Genomic DNA, 27,861 nt, shown 5'->3' with positions numbered 1-27,861 from the left:
CCAGCGGGCGTTCGACACTTCACGTGGCCTCAAGGTGCACATGGCCTGGCACAAGCGTCGTGGTGACGTCACCGCCACTTAGTGGCGAATGGCGGTTGTTGTTGTTTGCCTCAATGTGTGTGAGGTCACGTATGTCTGTGTGTACATTGATATGTGTAACTCCATGTGTGTGTCTAAAGTCGCTGTGTGTGCGTGCCTCCATGTTAGTCAGTGTAAGTACAGTTACTTGCGTGTCTGTAGGTCCAAGTGTGCGTGTTAGTCCATGTGTGCACTTTATTCACTTGGTCAAGGCCTATGATACCATCAGTAGGCCTGGGCTCTGGGTTGTTGTTCGTGCTTTCAGAGTCCCTGACCCACTTACTTTCCATTGTGAATACAGACACATTTGCTCAAAAATAGTACGCGCGCCCGACGCTTTCATTTAGTCAGTTACAACAAGAGTACATGAAACATATATAATGCAAAGTACTTGAACAGAAAATTTATTTATTACTTTTTAGTACATTTCATAAAAGCGTGTTAAAAAAAAGTTTAAATTTTTTTATTTTATCCGTTGTTTATCCACCAGCTTTCTTTCATTTTTAATTAAACGCATCGGAGTTTTGACGTTTATCCTTGTTCTGTGTGTTATTAGATGATGTGGTGCAGAGAAATGCACAGCGAGGCCGATACAGGTCCCATTAGGTTCCTTATTTTAAAGAAAACTACGAATTGTTCTCGAGAGGAAGATGGTACCTACACTTCTAAGCTGACAGTTCGTGTCGCACAAACATCTGCAGTCACATGAATACAAGGGCATTGCTCATATTCATACTACACAATCGATCTGTCCAGACATCCCATATTCTATACGTGACCCCGATACACGCAACTTGTTACATCGAGACTCACAATCGGTTGATGGGTAATCATTCGTTCATAATGCTAAGATTTACAGAATCTGAGGAACCAGAAGTATATTTTCCGAGCAAACCACATTGAGCAGAGATTTGTTTTAAGGGCGACTCGGACCAGTAAGTAACATCAAAGCATTCCACCCAATTACAGATAAAACAAAGACATGTAATAAAAGTAATTACGTTGTAAAACAGCATTCACACCTAAACGTTGGTGATTTTAAAAGAGAGTCAGTTTGAATGAGGACAGAAGATGGCCGGATGGAGATTCCAAGAGACGAAACTTCTTAGGTGGTTCCCAAGGCTTTGAGGTAGCTACGTTAAATGAAAGGTAACCTCTGAGTGGATGACGCCAAAAGCTGCACGTATTGTTGTAATGAGAGATGAGTGTAAATAAGGTGACCTCATTGGGAATTCTTTCAGACCTTTCCAGACCCCACTTCAAATGTGCTGGGCCCTCAATCTGCTTTGTCCAAAAACTTCGAAGATAAATTTGCCCCTTGAGAGCCTGAACAGACTTTAAACACAAGTGTGGCAGCGAGCACCGATGAAGGCCGGCACGGTACACGAGGGGGTGGGTGGCCAGGACCATGCCCGTCCGCCTTTGTCTTCCCAGTGGTGTTTAGGCACCACACCAGGTACTAACTTGAGGATGAGTTGACCTAGGGGAGGCCCAGGACCAATTCAGATAATTGTCACCGATGTCGACCGTGAAAGGGAATCAAACTCGGGTTCCCGCGCTCGTAAGACAGCACACTAACGACTGCACGATCCCTCCGCCAAAAACTCCACCCACACCTCCACATCCACAACCTTCTGGGGGTCGCCTCGCCCTCCCTCAGAGTCCGAATGCTCCTCCTGCTTGACGCTGCCTCCATTCACCTGGAGGTCGGGGCCTGGAGTTGAGTCTTCATCTTCACATTCCACCTTCACTTCTTCACATTCCATCTTCACATTTTCACATTCCACCTTCACCTCTTCACATTCCACCTTCACTTCTTTACATTCCATCTTCACCTTTTCACATTCCCCCTTCACTTCTTCCCATTCAACCTTCACTGCTGGCCACGTTGCTAAACTCGGGTTGTCTTTTGGGTCTTGTTGCATGCGAGATGGGCTCGATTCCACCTCCTTCTCCACATGGATCTTCTCATGCCTATTTCGGTTGTCTAACCGTGTGAATAACTTCCCACACTCAGTGCACTTGAAGGGCTTCTCACCTGTGTGTGTCATCTGGTGCATTTGGAGATGTGATAACTGTCTAAATGTCTTCTCACACAATGTGCACTTGAAGGGCTTCTCGCCTGTGTGTTGTCTCTGGTGAATGGTAAGACATCTTGAGCGTGTAAATGCTTTACCACACACAGTGCACTTGAAGGGCTTCTCGCCTGTGTGTTGTCTCTGGTGAATGGTAAGACATCTTGAGCGTGTAAATGCTTTCCAACACACAGTGCACTTGAAGGGCTTCTCGCCTGTGTGTTGTCTCTTGTGAACGTTAAGAGATCCTGAACATGTAAACGCTTTTCCACACACAGTGCACTTGAAGGGCTTCTCGCCTGTGTGTTGTCTCTTGTGAACGTTAAGAGATCCTGAACATGTAAACGCTTTTCCACACACAGTGCACTTGAAGGGCTTCTCGCCTGTGTGTTGTCTCTGGTGAACGTTAAGAGATCCTGAACATGTAAACGCTTTTCCACACACAGTGCACTTGAAGAGCTTCTCGCCAGTGTGTGTTATCTGGTGAATTTGGAGATGTGATGACTGTCTAAATGTCTTCTCACACAAAGTGCACTTGAAGGGCTTATCACTTGAGTGTGTTTTCTGATGTTGAAACAAAATTCCTGAAGTTGCAAATGCCTTTCCACACACAGTGCATTTGAAGGGTTTTTCGGCTGCGTGTGTTTTCTGGTGAGCATTAAGAGATCCTGACCGTGGAAACGCTTTACCACAGACAGTGCACTTAAAGGGCTTCTCTCCTGTGTGTTGTCTCTGGTGAGTTCTAAGTAGTGGTAAACGTCGAAATACCTTCTCGCATATAGTACACTTGAAGGTCTTCTTGGCCATGTGTAATTTGTGGTTGAAATGAATGTGTCCAGTGTGGCTCATGTCGTATGGACACTGCTCGCATTGATTCCTTCTACCACTGGGCTGTCTTGAGTCTCTGCTTCATGTCATTCAACCTACACATTACACACAAAATATATATAACCAATATACATGACACACATTATAGAACACCTCCACATTATACACATCTACACCTTACACAATATACACACGCGTTACATACTGACACACAGTACACCCAGGGGACATGAGATGCACACATTACACACAATATACACAGATTATACACGCACACGTAGTATTATTCACGATGTACTTACAAAAAAATCAGCAGACTACCTGCTGGATCTCCTCACTGTTTCGAAGAACAAATGTGACCTAAGGTCTTTGCTCATTTACCAGCTTCACATTCCTTATTGCCGTACAAATACTGGAGGAAGGGCATTTTATATTGATGCCCCCAGGGTCTGGAATGCTATGGCCAATAAACTGCAACTTGGATCACTACCTGTGAGATCTTCACTCAAAACTGCTCTAGAGGAGATGTACACCCCTAGCTGCCACTGCTATTCAGAATGGCCTGAAATCAAATGTATCATTCCGGATGACCGCTACAAAGTATGATCTTGAGTTTTGATTATAGTGTGCTGATCTGTAAAGGTGTATTGAAATTTTTAAATTCTGCTACTGATACTCCTGCTGTTATGGAGTGACTAATGCAGCAAACTATGGCTGTAAAGTTTGGTCGTACATGTTATGTATATCGTTTATTGTTAAATTTGATTCAGTTCCTATGATCACTGTTACATTGTTTTTGTAGCTTTAGTTTGGTGATTTTAAAAACGTTTTGGTTTAGCCATGTTTGTTTGTTGTAGCACAGAGTTAGGCTGATAACTTTAATCTAAATTGTCTTATGCTATTGTTTGACTTGCATCCCACTGGGATTTTTGCACACAGCGTTGAAATAGTGTTTTTTCTTGAAGACTTTGCTGTTTTTTCCAGGATTTTTCTGTTGCATGTAGTCACTTTAAGATGTTTCTTGTTCATGTTTTTGTTTTGTTGCGGTTGCACCCATAGCTCACAGGGTTATACCTAATAAATGAAACTAAACTAAATGAAACACCCAGCCGAACAGACACTTAGGCATGCGGTGGCTGGGAATGCGGGCGACATAACCCAGCCAATGCACTCACTTGCCAGGAGAGCTCACAGATTTTTTTTAAACCATTAAATACTTTTATCAAACCAGGTAAAGCGCACTGAGCAATAGATCTCTTTTTCAGAAATGACCTGGCCACAAATGATAGATTTCGATTTAAAGCTTTCGTGACTGCAGGGATTCATCTTCTTTACCGAAAGAACCAAGAACACAAATGATAGCTCAACGAAGTGGCTTATCATCACGTGGACATTTTTAGCAGCCAAATATTCTAAAAGTATATTTCTAAATGTCAGGGTCCGGATTGAACCTATGAAGTCCTGTATACCAGGCGATGTAGTTAACATCTCACCATTGTGGCACCACTGATGGGACTTTGTCCAGATCTTGCAATGATCCCTGAACAACTTACACAAACCAGTGTGGTTAAACCCAGGATGGATCGTAGACAGGCTAGCCTGAATATTACAAACTGGTGCAGATGTTCAGTTAGAGGGGGCTCCACATTTTGCAAGGGAGGGCATGACTGTATCCGAGAAGACCTAAAGCTTCGTGTGGAGCGACAGGCGAGGTAGCTTCCACGCAGAATTATGCAGTCGCTTAAATGAAAATGCTGTCCGACTGATTCAGAGTGAGACCTCTGTCGTCAAACCGGTGCTGGACATAAGCACACTGCCCAGGTATGGGAAACTCTCCAACCTCTCATCAACTGTTACACCACCAATGGGGAGCTGAGGGGGTGGAGTCTTTGATGACACAAAATACCCAGGCAGGTGCTTAGTTTTGGTGGGGCTGATGGTAAGACCCCACCTCTTTGTGACACACTCCAGGTTCAGGAGCAGCGCCTCCAACTCCTCCTCTGAGTGAGCAGCAATCACCAGATCATCAGCAAACATAAGGGGCCGTCCATAAATGACGTCACACACCTAGGGGGGGAGGGGGGTCAGACATTTGTGATGATGTGTGACGAGAGGGGGAGGGGGGGGGTTGAGAAATCTCACGTCACATCAAAATGCGCAACTTTAAATGAATATAAACATAACATGTGTTATAACACAATTTTTTTTTTTCATTATTAACTATTTGATTATTTAAATTTACTAAGGTCACCTTTTATTTATTCCATGAAGGAGCATTTTGCTTCTCCATGGTAGAATGGAGAAGCATACATTTTGTAAATTTTTTGAATGATTGTTATTAAAACTAAATATTTTAATGATTCTACCAGGGCTTTCATTCTGCGGAATGAATGTGATTGTTATAATTGTACTCTCCATTTTGCTTCGTTCTATTATAATATAATTTCAATATATTCTGAATATTGGCAGTTTTATTTAAAGTTTAATATTTTCAAGTACATTTTATGAGAAATTTTACGCGAAATTTCAGCTTTCCAACGGCTCCTTTTTAATAAATGTTTTCTCCTACAACATCAGAGTGCAGCGCCACATTAAATACGCACTACAGTGACAATAGTTAAAAGTGATTTGAAGCATGTTTTTTTAAAAAATGGAAATATTGTTTTGGGGGACGTCATATTTGAGGGGGGTCTGACTTTTTGTGATGCCATGTGACGAGGGGGGGGGGGTCAAAAATCGGCCAAAATCGCGTGACGTCATTTATGGACAGCCCCTAATATGGTTGACCAATAAAGAGCCATCCCTCGACTGCACCCGGGCATCGATCACATGGAGTACACCCAGTAGCAATACATACATATTACACACAAAATATATATACACATACACACAACAATAAACTATTTGACACTGTTGTGACATCACCACGTGCTTGTGCCAGGCACTGTGCACTTTAAGGCCATGTGAATTGTTGAACACCTGCTGGCTGGTCACAATACAGACCCAGATACAATGGGGTGACTGAGATAATTGGCAGATGCATCACCTGTGTCCTCTACTGTGCCAGCTCGATGTGTTTTAGCCACCCGGCGCTCCTCTCATTTGTAGAGAGCGTCGCTCCTCTGCCCTCCGTTGTTGCTGGAGGGCAACTGCCTCCAACTGTCCAGTAGCGTCCTTCACGAGCCTCCTCCTCATCCAGAGGCCGATCTTGACACCGCTGGTACCAGTCGTGAGCAAATTCACTGAGCTCCACATCCTCTTGTATCACATCACTCATACATCGTCCTGTATAATATCTCATCTTTAGCCCATGACACACCCGTTTAGGCTCCTGTATATAACTTAACAAAAGCTGCTTGGGCATGCAGTGGCTGAGCATACGGGGCACATGACCCAGCTGACGCAGCCTCGCCTGTTGGAGGAGTTCACCGATGGGACTGTCCAGATCTTTCAAGGATTTGCGAGCTCCTCACATAAAGGAGCCTGCTTCAATCTAGGCGAGATCGAAGGCAGCAGCGGTAGTAACGTGGGCAGCAGTAGCAGCTGTTGAAAGTTATCACTTATGGCCTACAAGAACCTTGATCCGTCCCTGCAGCAACCACCACTACTACGAGCACTAAAACCACAACCAAAACAACAACCACAACTTCGACCACGACAACTACGACCACCACGACAACCACAACTACAACCACCAACAAAACTACGACCACCAAAATTACGACCACCACAACCACTACAACAACCACAACCACCACAACCACCACAACCACTACAACCAGCACCACCACAACCACCACCACAACAACCACCACGACCACCACAACCACCACGACCACCACAACCACCACAACCACGACAACTACGACCACCACAACTACGACCACAACAACTACGACCACAACAACTAGGACCACCACAACTACAACCACCACCACCACAACTACCACAAAAACTACGACCACGACAACCACCACAACAACCACGACCACCACAACTATGACCACCACAACTACAAACACCACAACCACCACCAAAACTACGACCACCACAACCACCACAACTACGACCACAACAACTACGACCACCACAACTACGACCACCACAACCACCACAACTACGACCACCACAACTACGACCACCACAACCACCACAACTACGACCACAGCTACGACCACAACAACTACGACCACTACAACTACGACCACCACAACTACGACCACAACAACACAACCACCACAACCACATCCACGACCACCACAACCACAACACAACCACCACAACACAACCACCACCACATCCACGACCACCACAACCACCACCACAACACAACCACCACAACAACTACGATGTCAACACCTCTGCTCAGAGACCGACGGAGTCGACTCACCAGCGTCACTTCCTGGTTCAGAGGTCGTCTCGTGACGTGATCGAGCGCGAGACGGACTCAGAGTGAGGGGCGGGGGATGAGTGGGGCGGGGGGAAGAGGAGCGGGGGGGTAGAGGGGCGGGGGGTAGAAGAGCGGGGGGGAGAGGGGCGGGGGGGAAGATGGGGAGGGGTGGAGGGTAGAGGGGCGGGGGGTATCAAGCGCGTGCATTGTGTGGGCAACAAAGAAGGAGTTTCTAAAGAACTGCAAATGCCCTACTACCATATAATACACCTGTGTGAAAAAACTAAAATATGAACTACATCAATATATCTTCTTGGTTCTTTCGGTAAAGTCACGTAGATTGGGAATAATAATAAAAAAATAATAAAAACCATAATAAAAGAATATAATAAAATAGATTATTATTTTATATTATACTAGCGGAAGTACCCGGCTTTGCCCGGGTGAAAAATATATTTCTTAAAAACCTTACATATATATACACAGATACTAAGGTATTGTCAAAGCCCGGTGGGCTGTTTGTACATTTCTCCACCAACAAATATATAAGAGGCTTTCACAAGTCCAAAAAGTTGTAGAAAGTGTGGGGTAAATAGTTGATGTCAAAAGGTTTCCGAAAATTGTGGTCTCCCCCCCCCCCCTAAAAAAATATCTTTACCCCTCGTAGGTATATATACTAACCTTACATACAACAGAGGAAGTGGTATCTATTGACTCTGTAGTAGTATCTACTGAGCCAGTAGTAGCTACTGACTGTGTAGTAGTATTTAGTGACTGTAATAACTACTGACCATAGTAGTATTTACTGGGCCTACAGTAGTATCTACCGACTATATACTCGTAACGACTAACTGTATAGTATCTGCTGACTCTATGGTTGTATCCACTGACTATAGTAGAAACTACAAAATCTATAGCAGTATCTACTCACTCTATAATAGTATCTACTGACTCTAGTAGCTACTCACCGTAGCAGTATGTACTGACTGTATAGTAGTATATACTGACTGTAGCAGTATTGACTGACTGTAGTGGTATATACTGACTGTTTTAGTATTTACTATAGCGGTATCTACCAACTCGATAGCAGTATCTACTATCACTACAGCAGTGTATACCGACTGAGGTCGTACCTGCTATCACTACAGCAGTGCATACTGCTGTGTTGGTACCTGCTATGATTACAGCAGTGCATACTGCTGTGTTGGTACCTGCTATGATTACAGCAGTGCATACTGCTGTGGTGGTATCTGCTATGATGAGAGGAGTACATATTGTGGTGGTGGTACCTGGTATGATAATAGCAGTGCATATTGACTGTACTCATCATTCACCCTCACCATTCACCACTCACAACTCACCCTTACCACTCATCCTCACCACTCACCACTCCCACTCACTATTCACCATTCACCCTCACAACTCACCACTCACCAACCTCTCTCACCAATCTCCCTCACCACTCACCCTCACCACTCACCCTCACCACTCACCCTCACCACTCACCAATCACCACTCACCCTCACCACTCACTCTCACCACTAACCCTCACCACTAACCCTCACCACTCTCACTCACCACTCTCCCTCACCACTCACCACTCACTCTCACCATTCACCCTCACCATTCAGCCTCACCACTCACCCTCACCACTCACCCTCACCACTCACCGTCACAACCACCACTCACCCTCACCACTCAACTTCACCCTCACTACTCACCATTCATCCTCACCAATCACCACTGACCAATCACCACTCACCACTCTCCACTAACCCTCACCACTCACCCTCAAAACTAACCACTCTCTCACCATTCACCCTCACCACTCAGCACTCACCCTCACCACTCACCCTCACCACTCACCCCTCACCACTCACCCATCACCACTCACAACCACCACTCACCCTCACCACTCACCCTGACCACTCACCACTCATCCTCACCAATCACACCCTCACCAATCACCACTCACCCGCACTGCTCACCCTCACCACTCACGCTCACCCTCACCACTCACCCCTCACTAATCACCACTCATAACCGCCACTCACCCTCACCACTCACCACTCACCCTCAACACTCACCCTCACCGCTCACCGTCACCACTCACCCTCACTACTCACCACTCATCCTCACCAATCACACCCTCAACAATCACCACTCACCCTCACCACTCACCCTCGCCACTCACTCTCACCACTCACCCTCACAACAACCACTCACCCTCACCGCTCAGCACTCACCCTCACTACTCACCCTCACCACTCACCACTAATCCTCACCAATCACCACTCACCCTCACCACTTGCCACTCACCCTCATCACTCACCCTCACCACTCACCCTCACAACAACCACTCACCCTCACTACTCATCCTCACCAATCGCACCCTCACCAATCACCACTCACCCTCACTGCTCACCCTCACCGCTCACCACTCAACCTCACCCTCACCACTCACGCTCACCCTCACCACTCACCTCTCACTAATCACCACTCACAACTGCCACTCACCCTCCCCACTCACCCTCACCACTCACCCTCACCAATCACTACTCACCCTCACCACTCACCCTCACCATTCACCCTCACCACTCACCCTCACCATTCACCCTCACCACTTTCCCTCACCACTCTCCCTCACCACTCACCCTCACCACTCACCAGTCACGCTCACCACTCACCCTCACTACTCACCATTCACCCTCAACACTCACCCTCACCGCTCACCACTCACCCTCAATACTCACCCTCACCACTAACCCTCACCACTCTCACTCACCACTCTCCCTCACCACTCACCACTCACTCTCACCATTCACCCTCACCATTCAGCCTCACCACTCACCCTCACCACTCACCCTCACCACTCACCGTCACAACCACCACTCACCCTCACCACTCAACTTCACCCTCACTACTCACCATTCATCCTCACCAATCACCACTGACCAATCACCACTCACCACTCTCCACTAACCCTCACCACTCACCCTCAAAACTAACCACTCTCTCACCATTCACCCTCACCACTCAGCACTCACCCTCACCACTCACCCTCACCACTCACCCCTCACCACTCACCACTCACCCATCACCACTCACAACCGCCACTCACCACTCACCCTGACCACTCACCACTCATCCTCACCAATCACACCCTCACCAATCCCCACTCACCCGCACTGCTCACCCTCACCACTCACGCTCACCCTCACCACTCCCCCCTCACTAATCACCACTCATAACCGCCACTCACCCTCACCACTCACCACTCACCCTCAACACTCACCCTCACCACTCACCGTCACCACTCACCCTCACTACTCACCACTCATCCTCACCAATCACACCCTCAACAATCACCACTCACCCTCACCACTCACCCTCACCACTCACTCTCACCACTCACCCTCACAACAACCACTCACCCTCACCGCTCAGCACTCACCCTCACTACTCACCCTCACCACTCACCACTAATCCTCACCAATCACACCCTCACCAATCACTACTCACCCTCACCACTTGCCACTCACCCTCATCACTCACCCTCACCACTCACCCTCACAACAACCACTCACCCTCACTACTCATCCTCACCAATCGCACCCTCACCAATCACCACTCACCCTCACTGCTCACCCTCACCGCTCACCACTCAACCTCACCCTCACCACTCACGCTCACCCTCACCACTCACCTCTCACTAATCACCACTCACAACTGCCACTCACCCTCCCCACTCACCCTCACCACTCACCCTCACCAATCACCACTCACCCTCACCACTCACCCTCACCATTCACCCTCACCACTCACCCTCACCATTCACCCTCACCACTTTCCCTCACCACTCTCCCTCACCACTCACCCTCACCAGTCACGCTCACCACTCACCCTCACTACTCACGATTCACCCTCAACACTCACCCTCACCGCTCACCACTCGCCCTCAACACTCACCCTCACCGCTCACCACTCACCCTGACCACTCACCACTCATCCTCACCAATCACATCCTCACCAATCACCACTCACCCTCACTGCTCACCCTCACCAATCACCACTCACCCTCACTGCTCACCCTCACCACTCACCACTCAACCTCACCCTCACCCTCACCACTCACCCTCACCAATCACCACTCACCCTCACCACTCACCCTCACCATTCACCCTCACCACTCACCCTCACCATTCACCCTCACCACTTTCCCTCACCACTCTCCCTCACCACTCACCCTCACCACTCACCAGTCACGCTCACCACTCACCCTCACTACTCACCACTCACCCTCAACACTCACCCTCACCGCTCACCACTCACCCTCAACACTCACCCTCACCGCTCACCACTCACCCTGACCACTCACCACTCATCCTCACCAATCACATCCTCACCAATCACCACTCACCCTCACTGCTCACCCTCACCAATCACCACTCACCCTCACTGCTCACCCTCACCGCTCACCACTCAACCTCACCCTCACCGCTCACCCTCACCACTCACCTCTCACTAATCACCATTCACAACTGCCACTCACCCTCCCCACTCACCCTCACCACTCACCCTCACCAATCACCACTCACCCTCACCACTCTCCCTCACCACTCACCCTCACCACTCACCAGTCACGCTCACCACTCACCCTCACTACTCACCACTCACCCTCAACACTCACCCTCACCGCTCACCACTCACCCTCAACACTCACCCTCACCGCTCACCACTCACCCTGACCACTCACCACTCATCCTCACCAATCACTTCCTCACCAATCACCACTCACCCTCACTGCTCACCCTCACCGCTCACCCTCACCACTCACCCTCACCACTCACGCTCACCCTCACCACTCACCCCTCACTAATCACGACTCACAACCGCCACTCACCCTCACCACTAACCCTCACCACTCACCCTCACCACTCACTAATCACCTCTCACAACCGTCACTCACCCTCACCACTCACTCTTACCACTCACCCTCACCACGCACCCTCACAACAACCACTCAACCTCACAACAACCACTCACCCTCACTACTCACCCTCACCACTCATCCTCACCAATCACACCCTCACCAATCACCACTCACCCTCACTGCTCACCACTCAACCTCACCACTCACGCTCACCCTCACCCCTCACTAATCACCACTAACAACCGCCACTCACCCTCCCCACTCACCCTCACCACTCACCCTCACCAATCACCACTCACCCTCACCACTCACTACTCTCCCTCACCACTCTCCCTCACCACTCTCCCTCACCACTCTCCCTCACCACTCTCCCTCACCAGTCACGCTCACCACTCACCACTCACGCTCACCACTCACCCTCACTACTCACCCTAACCACTCACCACTCACCCTCAACACTCACCCTCACCGCTCACCACTCACCCTCACCACTCACCCTGACCACTCACCACTCATCCTCACCAATCACACCCTCACCAATCACCACTCACCCTCACTGCTCACCCTCACTGCTCACCCTCACCACTCACCCTAACCACTCACGCTCACCCTCACCCCTCACTAATCACCACTCACAACCACCACTCACCACTCACCACTCACCCTCACCACTCACCCTCACTACTCACCACTCATCCTCACCAATCACACCCTCAACAATCACCACTCACCCTCACCACTCACGCTCAACACTCACCCTCACCACTCATGCTCACCACTAACCCTCACCACTCACCCCTCACTAATCACCACTAACAACCGCCACTCACCCTCCCCACTCACCCTCACCAATCACCACTCACCCTCACCACTCACCCACACCACCACCACTCTCCCCCTCACCACTCTCCCCCTCACCACTCTCCCCCTCACCACTCTCCCCCTCACCACTCTCCCCCTCACCACTCTCCCCCTCACCACTCTCCCCCTCACCACTCTCCCCCTCACCACATGTTAAGGGCGATCCTAAAGGAATCTACAACCTTCGATTATTCCTTTGCGCGATTCAAAGAATCGATTCCTGGCGCATAGGAGGTTTCCATTTTTAATTACAGAGTTTTATTTTCATTCGTATGTTATGTTTTAAAGTTTTCAGGAGTTTTTAATTATATTTTAGCCCCGGTCAACGCCGGATATTTCCCATTCGTAGCAGTTTATATCAACTCTATAACCAACTTATATTAAACGGAAATAAGGCGATTCTAAATTAATCTACAACCGTCGATTCCTTTTCGCGATTCAGAGAATCGATTCTTGGCGCGGTCGGGTTTAGAATTTTAATTACACAGTTGTATTTTCATTGATATGTTATGTTTTAAAGTTTTCAGAAGATTTTAAATGTATTTTTCCCCCGGGCAACGCTGGGTATATCGAGTTTATACCACAAAGTCGTCGCCTGACAGAGTTGCGTGTCGAGGCCTAGTACCGTGCAGAGCCTCCGGCCTCGCCTAGATTGCCCACCCGGCTGAGGCTAGGTGCTGGGGCCGTTAACCCCCCCCCCCCCCCGCGCTACAATAATACTGTCTAATCGCTATAATTTTATTATCTACCGACCCTATAATAGTAATTGCACACATTGGGGTGGAAGGGGAGTGAAGAGGTCGTGAAACTTTGATGAATTTACCTCAGAGTCGCGTGTTAATGCGTGCGCATATTTTTAACGGGAATTAAAAATGGCGTCCACCCCGCAGCGAAGTTGTTGCTACCCATTGCCAGGGGCAACCGCCGTGGTCCGCGCTGGTTGGCGATATTAAATAAATAAATAAAGCGTTAACTAAATAAATAAATAGAAATCGCACTAAATCGATAATCGGGCCGATTTAAAGTTTAGAGACGAAAAATCGGAAATGCCTAAGTTTACCGCGGGCCGGGGGCGTGCCCACCTGCAAAATTTAATCTCGGCGAACCCCACGGTCCGAGAGCTACATCCCCCGCAAGGGAGCGTACGCAGACGGACGGACAGACAGATAGACAAAAAATGAATTATATAGGTTAGATTATTTTATTATCCGTATGGGTAGCCCTATATTATTTTATTATGTTTTATTTTATTTTATTATTTCCATTCTACGTGACTTTACCGAAAGAACCAAGAAGATGAATCCCTGCAGTCACGAAAGCTTTAAATCGAAATTTACATCAATATAATCAATGTGAATCTTAATTTGGAGCTTTCGTGACTGCAGGGATTACTCTTTGGTTGTTTCGGTAAAGTCACGTATAAAGATAAAATGATAAATTAAATAATAGCATACTACGACGTTTCGATTGCAACACAAGCAATCATCATCAAGTATAAAATAAATAGCAACAAAAATCTAACTAGAAAACTGTAGACAGACATATAAGCAGACAGATATCACAAATCTACACAGAGAGAGAACACGTATCGGCACAAAGAGAGAGATCGTCTCTGTGACGAGGCCTTAAAAAGAGAGAGGGTGGGCGGGGGCGGAGAGAGGGAAATTTTTATTCTTTTATACCTGATGATGATTGCTTGTGTTGCAATCGAAACGTCGTAGTATGCTATTATTTAATTTATTATTTTATCTTTATACGTGACTTTACCGAAAGAACCAAAGAGTAATCCCTGCAGTCACGAAAGCTCCAAATTAAGATTGAACCACTTCTACGGGGAAGTTTTAAGCTTATCTTTTTTCTCTCTCTCTGGGTTTTTTTTCTCTCTCTCTCTCTGCCTGTGTCCTCTCTTTGGAATTTTCACACTTCAATTCTAACTTAGCAATCTTTGAAATACGTAATCAACCAGGCTATGCGTTAATTGTGTGTTGACCGACTCTCTGTTTTGCATTACATTACATTTAGATCATTTGCTAGGTTATTTAATTTTAGTGTGTCTCTCTCCCGTTCACCTAATTTTCAAGCTTGCGTACCGTACCACACGTCGTCGTACTCATTGACATGCTAATTTTTTCTTTGCCCCCTCCCTCTCTCAGCCCCCGCCCACCCTCTCTCTATTTAAGGCCTCGTCACAGAGACGATCTCTCTCTTTGTGCCGATACGTGTTCTCTCTCTCTCTGTGTCTTTGTGATGTCTGTCTGCTTGTATGTCTGTCTATAGTTTTCTAGTTAGGTTTTTGTTGCTATTTCTTTTATACCTGATGATGATTGCTTGTGTTGCAATCGAAACGTCATAGTATGCTATTATTTAATTTATTATGTTATCTTTATACGTGACTTTACCGAAAGAACCAAAGAATAATCAATGTGCTTAATATACTTTCCTATAAGCTGAGCTATTAACATTAAGTAACTGGGTATACACTACACTATATAATATGCCTCCAGCTAAACTTTTTTCTTACATCACACGGATATACCCCGTACTATACACTGCCAGAACATTGAATTATACACTGCGTTACTATACACCACCTTAGACTATACATTGTAATATTACACTATGTATTATTCTACACACCCTACTGTATACAACACTGCTGTATATTCACTATACAATTACGATAATATATATTACCTTATACATTATATTAGACATTACACTGTTATACTATTTATTATTCTACAATCTGCTATACACCATCTCATTGATCGTCGCGTGAAAGGTACCAAGAGGAAGCAACGAAATATGTCAATGGGAGAGTGGGAGTAGGAGACTTGCAGCAGAGCAAAGACTCCATTTCGTGAGGAGAAAACGTGAACACAATCAGTTAAGACCCGAAATGGTTTATCACGTCCTTCCAATGATTGCTGAGCCAGAGTCCATCTTCTCGGGTTGAAATGGTCTCTGTGTTTATATATGTGGATGGCCTCATGAACGAATCTCTCATGGTAGCCGGATGGCCTTCAGAGAGCCTCCGTCTTGGAGAAGTCAATGTCATGTGAGCCCACTGAATTATAACAATGGTCTGCCACGGCTGAGGTGTTCGTTCTACCGTGTTTCAAGTCTGCTTTATGTTCACGGATGCGGTCCGAGACATGTCGTTTCGTTTCTCCAATGTAACTGCTACCACAGAGGCAACTTAGTTTGTAGATGCCAGGGTACTGTATGTCTGGAACCACATCTTTTACAGAAGGGACCAGATCACGGATTTTATGTACTGTGTTGAATCGGACCTGGATCTTGTGTTTGTTCAAGATTTTGGAGGTCTTTTTGTGACCCCCGCAATGTAGGGTAAGTTGATGGTTTTGAAAGGCTCCTCAAGAGGATCCTTCTTCATGGTTGGAGTGATGGCTTTGCAGATTGTGTAGTTGGAGTAACCATTAGCCTTGAGAGCTAGGTGTACGTGCTTGAGTTCACAGGCAATGTGTTCATGGTCGGAGATGCATTGGGCTTTATGGTGTAGAGTCTTGATGAGAAAATTATTCTGGGATGGATGGTGGTGGGAATCCGGTTTTAGGTAAGCATCCGTATGGGTAGCTTTCCTGTAGACAGAGTGGCTCATTCAACCATCAGGTCTCCTCTTAACTAGGACATCCAAAAAGGGTAGCTTGCGATCTTTTTCGACTTCCATGGTGAATCTGATGGCTGGGTGTATGGAATTGATGTGGTCGAGGAATGTGTCTAGAGCAAGCCGGCCATGTGGCCAGATGACAAAAGTGTCATCCACGTACCTCTTCCATAAAGATCGAGCGTCGAGAGGCAGTCTGGATGGCGTCAGTCTCAAATTTCTCCATGAAAACGTTGGCTACAACCGGAGATAGAGGGGAGCCCATTCATTCCAGGTGAAGTATGCATTGCTTAAGCAGTATCTCACCATGGGGGGTACCTCCGTATTCAATCCTTGATGAACCAAGTCTTCAATGATTGCGATGGTGTCAGGTACAGGAACTTTGGTGAATAAGGAAACCACATCAAAACTGACAAGAAGTTCGTCTGGGGACAGGGAAATACCCTTGATTGTCGATACCAGGTGGGTAGAGTTTAGTACCACAGAGGTGGTTTTTCCAGTGAAAGGCCGCAGGATTTCAGACAAAAAACGATCTAGTTTGTAGGTGGGGGAGTTGATAGTAACACAATTGGACGAAATGGTGTATCTTCTTTATGTATTTTTGGTAGGCCATATAATCTTGGTGGCCTGACCACAAGTTTCAACGAGAACTGTTTGGTTTGATCAATTAATGTGGTTGAATCAGAAATGATTTTGTTGGTTTTGATGACGAGGCTGTTGGTGGGGTCTCTTTTTATTTTTTGTATAGCTGCCATCGATGAATAGTTCTTGAATTTTGTTGTGTAGCGTATACCCAGTTACTTAATGTTAATAGCTCAGCTTATTGGAGAGTATATTGAGCACATTTATTATATTGATGTAGTTATTATTTCGTTTTTTCACACAGGTGTATTATATGGTAGTAGGGTATTTGCAGTTCTTTAGAAACTCCTCCTTCTTTGTTGTCCACACAATGCACGATCTTGATACGCGGTGGTTTGGCTGCTGCAGCTTCTTACGATTAAAATTTCCCTCCCTTTATTACTGCTAATCCTACTTCCTCCCTTTATCACTGCTAATCCTACATAATACACTAGCATAATATGAATTTGAGACCCCCCCCCACCACCTACACAATCCACAAGGAGTGACTAATCCCATATCTGAATTTTCCATCAATATGCTTAATTCCAGTGTTGATATGTAAACTCCTTTGTCAAGGCGCTCTCCTCCCCCCGACCCAGCTTAAATATACGCTGCCAAGCTTGGCGGTGTTCATTGGGACACTGTCTTTCCGACAGCTCTGTTTCTTCACCTGATGACGGCTGCTTGTGTTGTGGCTGAAACGTCGTGAGAATTTTTATTGTATTATGTTTTATTATTTTATTATTTCACGAAAGCTTTAAATCGAAATAATAAGTTGCCAAACATTACAATAATAATTTTGCGTGCAGATAACAACTCCGCTTCATTGTTTACTATTACGAAACAAATACGTTGGCAAATATTACATTCATAATGTTTGTGTGCAGATAACTCAGGTTCATTGTTTACTATTGAGGAGGAGTCGATAATGGTTTGAAGCACTTCTTTAATTCACCAATGCACAGCTACACTCGTTCCACAACCCACCTCGAACACCCGTCCCACAGCGCCCTTTAACGCATCTTCAATACACACTCCCATCTGGCACGTCTTGGTCCGGGTGACGCCGTGTTTGCGTGGTGCGTGTGCGTGAGGGTGGCTCGCAGATCCCCTACACTATTATCAAATACGTTGGCAAAGATTACAATAATAATGTTTGTGTGCAAAAAACGTATTTTTCATTACTAGATTGCTAAATATTCCCTTTTTTTGCTGTTTTTTTTACGCTGCGATGGTGTACTGCCAGTCTGTGCTGTGGACCGCTGCATGCTCATTAATTAACGTCAGTGCACTGGCACTCTATTATCTACACTGCTAGTTTGCCTTTTGGCCATTATGAGTGTATGCCAGTCTATAATCTGGTGCCTGCTTCTTTACCACACTCAGTGTACTGCCAGCCTTTCATGTCGACTGTATCTTGCTTTTTCAGCTGCTGCCCGTATTTCCAGCTTTTAATGTCGACTGTAGCAATGCTTATGCCATTGAGTCGGCGACCTGCCAGTCTATAATCAAGACTGTAGCCTGCTTCTCAACTTACCTGTGCGTACTGCTGCTCTTTAATTTACACTTATTTCAGCTTATTTCTTCTATGCATTTCCATTGTTTTCATTGGTCACGTCACGCTATTTACTGATACGTACTGCTTCGAGGCTGATAGCTGTGCCATCATTGGGGATTGTTGTGCACGTCGATGTGTGTGTGTGGGTCCATGTGTGTGTGTGTAAGTCCATGTGTGTCTTACACACACAAGTCAATGTGTGTCTTAGTCGATATGTGTGTGTGTGTAAGTACATGTGTTTGGGTCCGGCAAAACAACCCCCTACCTCCTCGTGGTGCCGGACGGGCAACTCTGTCGTGGACAGTGCTGTGGGGGGAGGGCCAATGCCCATTGGCCTCTCCCCTCATGGCGTCTGTGACCACCACAGTGGCTAAACGGGGGCTCTGGACGGGTGCGAGGGACTGGTAACCCCTCCACCTTCAATTCATTGCCACTAAACTACGAATTAAACAAAAATATGTAACTAATAAGCTTGTGCCGGAGGCCCCGGGGGGACAGGCGTCTATGACGTCTCCCGGCCAAACCCCAATTGGCGGAGCTAGGAGATTGAATATTCACCCTTGAGGCTCCTCCAGAAACAACGAAAAGCCAATACAGATGGCCACGTGGAATGTTCGAACGCTCACTGAGGAGGAGTGGCTGCCACTCCTTTGTCGGGAGCTGGACCGGTACCGCCTGGATCTCTGTGGCATTCAGGAGGTCCGGTGGACCGGGTCTGGCTCTTGCCACCATGAGGGGTGGACAGTCCTCTACTCGGGGCAGGAGACTGCCAAACAACAGGGTGTGGCTCTTCTTCTGAACAAAATAATTAAGGGGGCGTGGGAGTGTGGCGGTGAGGTGTGGGCTCGCCTTCCTATCAACCGGAGGCGAGGAGTGGTGGTCGTGGTTACTTATGCCCCCACCGAAAACGAACATCCGTGGAGGGATGCAGGCAAAGCCGATGAGTCGGATGCCTTCTATGATCTCCTGTCACAGGTGCTGGCTAAAGTGGTCACTCGGGACAGAGTCATCTTGTTGGGTGACTTCAATGCCCGAGTTGGTCGTGATGCTGGCACCTAGTCTGGAGTGATTGGAAGGCATGGGCCAGATCAGCTCAATAACAACGGTAGGAGGCTGCTAGATTTTTGTGCAGCCCATGGGCTGGTAATTACCAACACGCTGTTCCGGCATCGGCGCATCCAGACAACATCAGTGATGCATGCCGGGTCCCAGCAAGAACATCTGCTGGACTACATAGTGACGGACCAGCGGATGCGAGCCCATGTCCTTGACACCAGGACCTACCGTGGAGCTGATTTGCCCATCTGTAAGATGCGCCTGCTATTCTTCCACTCCGGTGGTCGGTGTACACCCAGGACCCCATTCCAACCTAAAATGGCCTGGTCTCAGTTAGCTAATGAAAATTGCAAGCGATAATTTCATCATCGCTTGCAGCTGGGGTTGGCATCGTCCCCCACTCCTCCTGATGTCGAGGGTAAATGGGTGAGGTTTAGGATTGTGACTCATGCAGCTGCAATGGCTGCTTTGGGTACGCGGTCCAGACCTCCCCAGAGACCCTGGCTGACAGAGGAGGTGTTCAGGATAGTTGAGAAAAAGCGACAGGCCCACTCTCATCGGCTACAGCATCCGACGCCAGAGAATGAGGAGGCTGACCGCAGCCTTCGCTCGGAGGTTCAGAGTCATAAGGCGCTGCCAGGATAGGTGGTGGTCGCGGGTTGCTGAGGAGATGGAGTCTGCCTCAGTGGCTACAGGGGCACCTCACTAATCAGTGTGCCGGGTAAGGTCCTGGCAAGGATTATTCAACATCGCCTTACTAGGCACGCTGAGGAGAGGCTTGCGGAGCCCCAATGCGGTTTCAGGAAAGGGCAGTACTGCACAGATGCCATATTTTCTGTCCATCTGCTACAGCAGAAGTATAGAGAATTTCAACAAGACCTACATCTCTGTTTTATTGACCTGGTCAAGGCCTATGATACCATCAGTAGGCCTGGGCTCTCTGTTGTTCATGCTTTCAGTCCCTAACCCTCTGCTCACGATCATTAAGGACCCTCATGATGGTGAGCGTGACTGGGTTCAACTACGTGGCCGGGAGTCAGAGCATTTCCCTGTACACCTTGGGGTGCGACGGGGATGTCCTCTGGCTCCCACATTATTTAACATCTATTTTGACCACGTAGTTCGTGAAGCCTTCAATAGCTGTACCGAGGGAATCTCCATTTGGTACAGATATAATGGGAGGCTGATCAATGCCCGGGTGCGATCAAGGGATGGCTCCCTATTGGTCAACCACGTTATGTATGCCGATGATTTGGTAATTGCTGCTCATTCAGAGGAGGAGTTGAAGACGCTGCTGCTGAGACTGGAGCGAGCCACTAAGAGGTGGGGCCTTACCATCAGCCCCACCAAACCTAAGCACCTGCCTGAGTATTTTGTACTATCGGACACTCCACCCCCACAACGTGGACCCCCATAATGGAGCATCATCGCCGGTTGGAAACATTTAGGCTGGCCGGCCTACGATCCATCCTGGGTTTAACCAGGCTGGATTGTGCGAGGAGCTCACACATCCTTGAAAGATCTGGGAAAAGTCCCATCGGTGAGCTCCTCCGGCAGCCAAGGCTGCGTTGGCTGGGTCATGTTGCCTGCATGCCCAGCCACCACATGCCTAAACAGCTTTTGTTCGGCCGGATCGAGGGGGCTAAACGGGCGCGGCACAGGCTAGAGAAGAGATGGAGTGATGTGGTACAGGAGGACGTGGAGCTGAGTGGACTTGCCGATGACTGGTACCAGCGGTGTCAAGATCGGCCTCTGTGGAGGAGGCTCGTGAAGGACGCTAATGGGCAGTTGGAGGCAGTTGCCCTCCAGCAACAACGGAGGGCGGAGGAGAGACGCTCACGAGCTGAGCGCCGGATGGCTAAAACACAGCAAGTTGGCACAGTAGGGGGCACAGGTGGTGCATCAGCCAATCATCTCGGTCATCTCAGTCAGTCGACCCGTGGCACCTGGGTCTGCCCCGTGACCTCTTGCCAGCAGGCGTTCGACACTTCACGTGGCCTCAAGGTGCACATGGCCTCAAGGTGCACATGGCCTGGCACAAGCGTCGTGGTGACATCACCGCCACTTAGTGGTGAATGGCGGTTGTTGTTGTTTGCGTCAATGTGTGTGTGAGGTAACGTATGTCTGTGTGTACATTGATATGTGTAACTCCATGTGTGTGTGTCTAAAGTCGCTGTGTGTGCGTGCCTCCATGTTAGTCAGTGTAAGTACATTTATTTGCGTGTCTGTAGGTCCATGTGTGCGTGTTAGTCCTTGTGTGCACTTTATTCACTTGGTCAAGGCCTTTGATACCATCAGTAGGCCTGGGCTCTGGGTTGTTGTTTGTGCTTTCAGAGTCCCTGACCCACTTACTTTCCATTGTGAATACAGACACATTTGCTCAAAAATAGTACGCGCGCCCCACGCTTTCATTTAGTCAGTTACAACAAGAGTACATGAAACATATATATAATGCAATGTACTTGAACAGAAAATGTATATATTACTTTTTAGTACATTTCATAAAAGCGTGTTAAAAAAGTAACATTTTTTTTCATTTTATCCGTTGTTTATCCACCAGCTTTCTTTCATTTTTATTAAACGCATCAGAGTTTTGACGTTTATCCTTTTTTTGTGTGTTATTAGACGATGTGGTGTAGAGAAATGCACAGCGAGGCAGAGACAGGTCCCATTAGGTTCCTTATTTTAAAGAAAACTACGAATTGTTCTCGAGAGGAAGATGGTACCTACACTTCTAAGCTGACAGTTCGTGTCGCACAAACATCTGCAGTCACATGAATACAAGGGCATTGCTCATATTCATAGTACACAATCGATCTGTCCAGACATCCCATATTCTATACGTGACCCCGATACACGCAACTTGTTACATCGAGACTCACAGTCGGTTGATGGGTAATCATTCGTTCATAATGCTAAGATTTACAGAATCTGAGGAACCAGAAGTATATTTGCCGAGCAAACCCCATTGAGCAGAGATTTGTTTTAAGGGCGACTCGGGCCAGTAAGTAACATCAAAGCATTCCACCCAATTACAGATAAAACAAATAAATGTAATAATAGTAATTACGTTGTAAAATAGCATTCACACCTAAACGTTGGTAATTTTAAAAGAGAGTCAGTTTGAATGACAGAAGATGGCCGGATGGAGATTCCAAGAGACGAAACTTCTTAGGTGGTTCCCAAGGCTTTGGGGTAGCTACGTTAAATGAAAGGTAACCTCTGAGTGGATGACGCCGACAGCTGCACGTATTGTTGTAATGAGAAATGCCTGTAAATAAGGTGACCTCATTGGGAATTCTTTCAGACCTTTCCAGACCCACTTCAAACGTGCTGGGCCCTCAATCTGCTTTGTCCAAAAACTTCGATGATAAATTTGCCCCTTGAGAGCCTGAACAGACTTTTAAGACAAGTGTGGCAGCGAGCACCGATGAAGGCCGGCACGGTACACGAGGGGGTGGGTGGCCAGGACCATGCCCGTCCACCTTTGTCTTCCCAGTGGTGTTTAGGCACCACACCAGGTACTCATTTGAGGATGAGTTGACCTAGGGGAGGCCCAGGACCAATTCAGATAATTGTCACCGATGTAGACCGTGAAAGGGAATCAAACTCGGGTTCCCGCGCTCGTAAGACAGCACACTAACGACTGCACGATCCCTCCGCCAAAAACTCCACCCACACCTCCACATCCACAACCTTCTGGGGGTCACCTCGCCCTCCCTCAGAGTCCGAATGCTCCTCCTGCTTGACGCTGCCTCCATTCACCTGGAGGTCGGGGCCTGGAGTTGAGTCTTCATCTTCACATTCCACCTTCACTTCTTCACATTCCATCTTCACATTTTCACATTCCACCTTCACCTCTTCACATTCCCCCTTCACTTCTTCCCATTCAACCTTCACTGCTGGCCACGTTGCTAAACTCGGGTTGTCTTTTGGGTCTTGTTGCATGCGAGATGGGCTCGATTCCACCTCCTTCTCCACATGGATCTTCTCATGCCTATTTCGGTTGTCTAACCGTGTGAATAACTTCCCACACACAGTGCACTTGAAAGGCTTCTCACCTGTGTGTTGTCTCTGGTGAATGGTAAGACATCTTGAGCGTGTAAATGCTTTACCACACACAGTGCACTTGAAGGGCTTCTCGCCTGTGTGTTGTCTCTGGTGAATGGTAAGACATCTTGAGCGTGTAAATGCTTTCCAACACACAGTGCACTTGAAGGGCTTCTCGCCTGTGTGTTGTCTCTGGTGAACATTAAGAGATCCTGAACATGTAAACGCTTTACCGCACACAGTGCACTTGAAGGGCTTCTCGCCTGTGTGTTGTCTCTGGTGAACGTTAAGAGATCCTGAACATGTAAACGCTTTACCACAAACAGTGCACTTGAAGGGCTTCTCGCCAGTGTGTTTTATCTGGTGAATTTGGAGATGTGATGCCTGTCTAAATGTCTTCTCACACAAAGTGCACTTGAAGGGCTTATCACTTGAGTGTGTTTTCTGATGTTGAAACAAAATTCCTGAAGTTGCAAATGCCTTTCCACACACAGTGCATTTGAAGGGTTTTTCGGCTGCGTGTGTTTTCTGGTGAGCATTAAGAGATCCTGACCGTGGAAACGCTTTACCACAGACAGTGCACTTAAAGGGCTTCTCTCCTGTGTGTTGTCTCTGGTGAGTTCTAAGTAGTGGTAAACGTCGAAATACCTTCTCGCATATAGTACACTTGAAGGTCTTCTTGGCCATGTGTAATTTGTGGTTGAAATGAATGTGTCCAGTGTGGCTCATGTCGTATGGACACTGCTCGCATTGATTCCTTCTACCACTGGGCTGTCTTGAGTCTCTGCTTCATGTCATTCAACCTACACATTACACACAAAATATATATAACCAATATACATGACACACATTATAGAACACCTCCACATTATACACATCTACACCTTACACAATATACACACGCGTTACATACTGACACACAGTACACCCAGGGGACATGAGATGCACACATTACACACAATATACACAGATTATACACGCACACGTAGTATTATTCACGATGTACTTACAAAAAAATCAGCGGACTACCTGCTGGATCTCCTCACTGTTTCGAAGAACAAATGTGACCTAAGGTCTTTGCTCATTTACCAGCTTCACATTCCTTATTGCCGTACAAATACTGGAGGAAGGGCCTTTTCTATTATTTTTCTATAAATATGTCAATGGGAGAGTGGTGAAAGGAGACTTGCAGCGGAGCAAAGAATCCATTCCCTGTGGAGAATACAAGATATATAGTCAATGCCAGTGAGTGGACTGCGGTCTGAAAGTCACCGTAAACGTGAACAAAATCAGTTAAGATACGAAATGGTTTATTACGTCCTTCCAATGATTGCTGAGCCAGAATCCATCTTCTCGGTTGAAAATGTCTCTGTGTGTATGTGTGGATCGCCTCATGAAGGAATCTCTCATGGTAGCCAGATGGCTTGCAGAGAACCTCTGTCTTGGAGAAGTCAATGTCATGTGAGCCCACTGAATTGTAACAGTGATCTGCCACGGCTGAGGTGTTTGTCCTACCATGTTTCAGGTCTGCTTTATGTTCACGGATGCGGTCCGAGACATGTCGTTTGGTTTCTCCAATGTAACTGCTACCACAGAGGCAACTTAGTTTGTAGACGCCAGGGTACTGTATGTCTGGAACCACATCTTTTACAGACGGGACCAGATCACGGATTTTATGTACTGTGTTGAATCGGACCTGGATCTTGTGTATAATCAGGATTTTGGAGATGTGGTTCCAGACATTGTATTCTCCACAGGGAATGGATTCTTTGCTCCGCTGCAAGTCTCCTTTCACCACTCTCCCATTGACATATTTCGTTGCTTCCTTTTAGTATCTTTCACGCGATGGTCAATGGTATAGTGTATAGCAGATATAAATAGTATAAAATTGTAATGTTTAATGCAATATATAAGGTAATATACAGTATCGTAATTGTGTAGTGAATATACAGCAGTGTGGTATACAGTAGGGTGGGTAGAATAATACTTATGGCAATATTAAAGTCGAAGATATAGAGTGGTGTATAGTAATACAATATATAATTTAATGCTGGGTTTGTCTATGGTAGTATATAGTACGGGGTAGACCCATGTGATGTAAGAGAAAAAAGTTTAGCTGGAAGCATATTATATTTTTTGCGACATAGAATTGTAATGTCTTACTTCCTGTTAGTAGCTCCGCTTATTGGAGAGTATATTTAGTATACTGATGATACTATGTAGTTTATACTTTAGTTTTTTAAGTGGTTGTTTAGTAACTGCAGCTACATACTATTAACATTCCTTCCCTTTGTTAATGCTACCCCCATCCCCTCCCTTTGATGCTGCTAATCCTGCATAATGCACGGGCTTAATATGACTTTGAAACCCCCCGCCCACCTTCTACGCATTTCCCATAAATATGCTAAATTCCTCTTGATATGCAAATTCTTCTGTCAAGGCACTCTTCTTCCCACCTCCCCCCTCAAACCCAGCTTAAATATACGCTCCGAACTAGGTGGTGCTTCATTCTTCACCTGAGGACGGCTGCTTGCGTTGTGGCCGAAACGTCGTGAGAATTATTTTATTATGTTTTATTTTTATTATTTTATTACTTCCCTTCTACGTGACTTTACCAAAAGAACCAAGAAGATGGGCTCCTAACATGGTTGAGCAATAAGGAGCCATCCCTCGACTGCACCCGGGCATCGATCACATGCAGTACACCCAGGAGCAATACATACATATTACACAGAAAACATATATACATATACACACAACAATAAACTATTTGACACTGTTGTGACATCACCACGTGCTTGTGCCAGGCACTGTGCACTTTAAGGCCATGTGAATTGTTGAACACCTGCTGGCTGGTCACAAGACAGACCCAGATACAATGGGTTGACTGAGATAATTGGCAGATGCATCACCTGTGTCCTCTACTGTGCCAGCTCGATGTGTTTTAGCCACCCGGCGCTCCTCTCATTTGTAAAGAGCGTCGCTCCTCTGCCCTCCGTTGTTGCTGGAGGGCGACTGCCTCCAACTGTCCAGTAGCGTCCTTCACGAGCCTCTTCCTCCAGAGGCCGATCTTGACACCGCTGGTACCAGTCGTGAACAAGTTAACTCAGCTCCACATCCTCCTGTATCACATCACTCACACATCGTCCTGTATAATATCACCTCATCTTTAGCCCATGACACACCCGTTTAGGCTCCTGTATATAACTTAACAAAAGCTGCTTGGGCATGCAATGGCTGGGCATACGGGGCACATGACCCAGCCGACGCAGCCTCGCCTGTTGGAGGAGTTCACCGATGGGACTGTCCAGATCTTTCAAGGATTTGCGAGCTCCTCACATAAAGCAGCCTGCTTCAATCTAGGCGAGATCGAAGGCAGCGGCGGTAGTAACGTGGGCATCAGTAGCAGCTGTTGAAAGTTATCACTTAGGGCCTACAAGAACCTTGATCCGTCCCTGCAGCAACCACCACTACTACGAGCACTAAAACCACAACCAAAACAACAACTACGACCACAACTACGACGACCGCAACTACAACCACCACAACTACGACCACAACAACTACGACCACAACAACTATGACCAACACAACCACCACAACTATGACCACCACATAACAACCACCACCACCACAACCACCACCACAACACAACCACAACATAACCACCACAATCACCACCACCACAACTACGATGTCAGCACCTCTGCTCAGAGACTCACAGAGTCGACTCCCCGACGTCACTTCCTGGTTCAGGGGTGGTCTCGTGACGTCAACAAG

The 27,861-nt window shown here is 47.0% G+C and overlaps 1 protein-coding gene and 1 long non-coding RNA gene across 2 annotated transcripts; both read right to left on the bottom strand.

Annotated features, from left to right (window-relative positions):
- Nucleotides 1-466: 466 nt before the first annotated feature.
- On the bottom strand, nucleotides 467-27,797 carry LOC144738340 (uncharacterized). The gene is made up of 3 exons (XM_078621386.1): nucleotides 26,994-27,797; nucleotides 24,001-24,884; nucleotides 467-2,948 (listed from the first exon to the last, which is right to left on the bottom strand). The coding sequence occupies exons 2-3, from the start codon at nucleotides 24,808-24,810 to the stop codon at nucleotides 1,653-1,655; spliced, it is 2,106 nt and encodes a 701-aa protein (XP_078477512.1). The 5' UTR covers nucleotides 24,811-24,884; nucleotides 26,994-27,797; the 3' UTR covers nucleotides 467-1,652.
- Nucleotides 4,932-7,365, bottom strand: LOC144738341 (uncharacterized). Its single transcript, XR_013589219.1, has 2 exons — nucleotides 6,028-7,365; nucleotides 4,932-5,048 (listed from the first exon to the last, which is right to left on the bottom strand). It is a non-coding gene; the product is annotated as an uncharacterized LOC144738341 (long non-coding RNA).
- Nucleotides 27,798-27,861: the final 64 nt, after the last annotated feature.

Source organism: Lampetra planeri, chromosome 81 (assembly GCF_965212315.1).
Source record: "Lampetra planeri chromosome 81, kcLamPlan1.2.h2, whole genome shotgun sequence".
NCBI lineage: Eukaryota > Metazoa > Chordata > Hyperoartia > Petromyzontiformes > Petromyzontidae > Lampetra > Lampetra planeri.
Note: the sequence above shows the minus strand (reverse complement) of the source record. Positions and strands in the feature narration are given on the sequence as shown.

Bases quoted from the DNA above. Each gene is read 5' to 3' on its own strand.
- LOC144738340 (XM_078621386.1), bottom strand. From the start codon at position 24,810: ATGAGCCACACTGGACACATTCATTTCAACCACAAATTACACATGGCC. The intron at 2,949-24,000 runs GTGGAATCGAGC...ATGGCCAAGAAG, and splicing joins AGATCCATGTGGAGAAGGAG to ACCTTCAAGTGTACTATATG.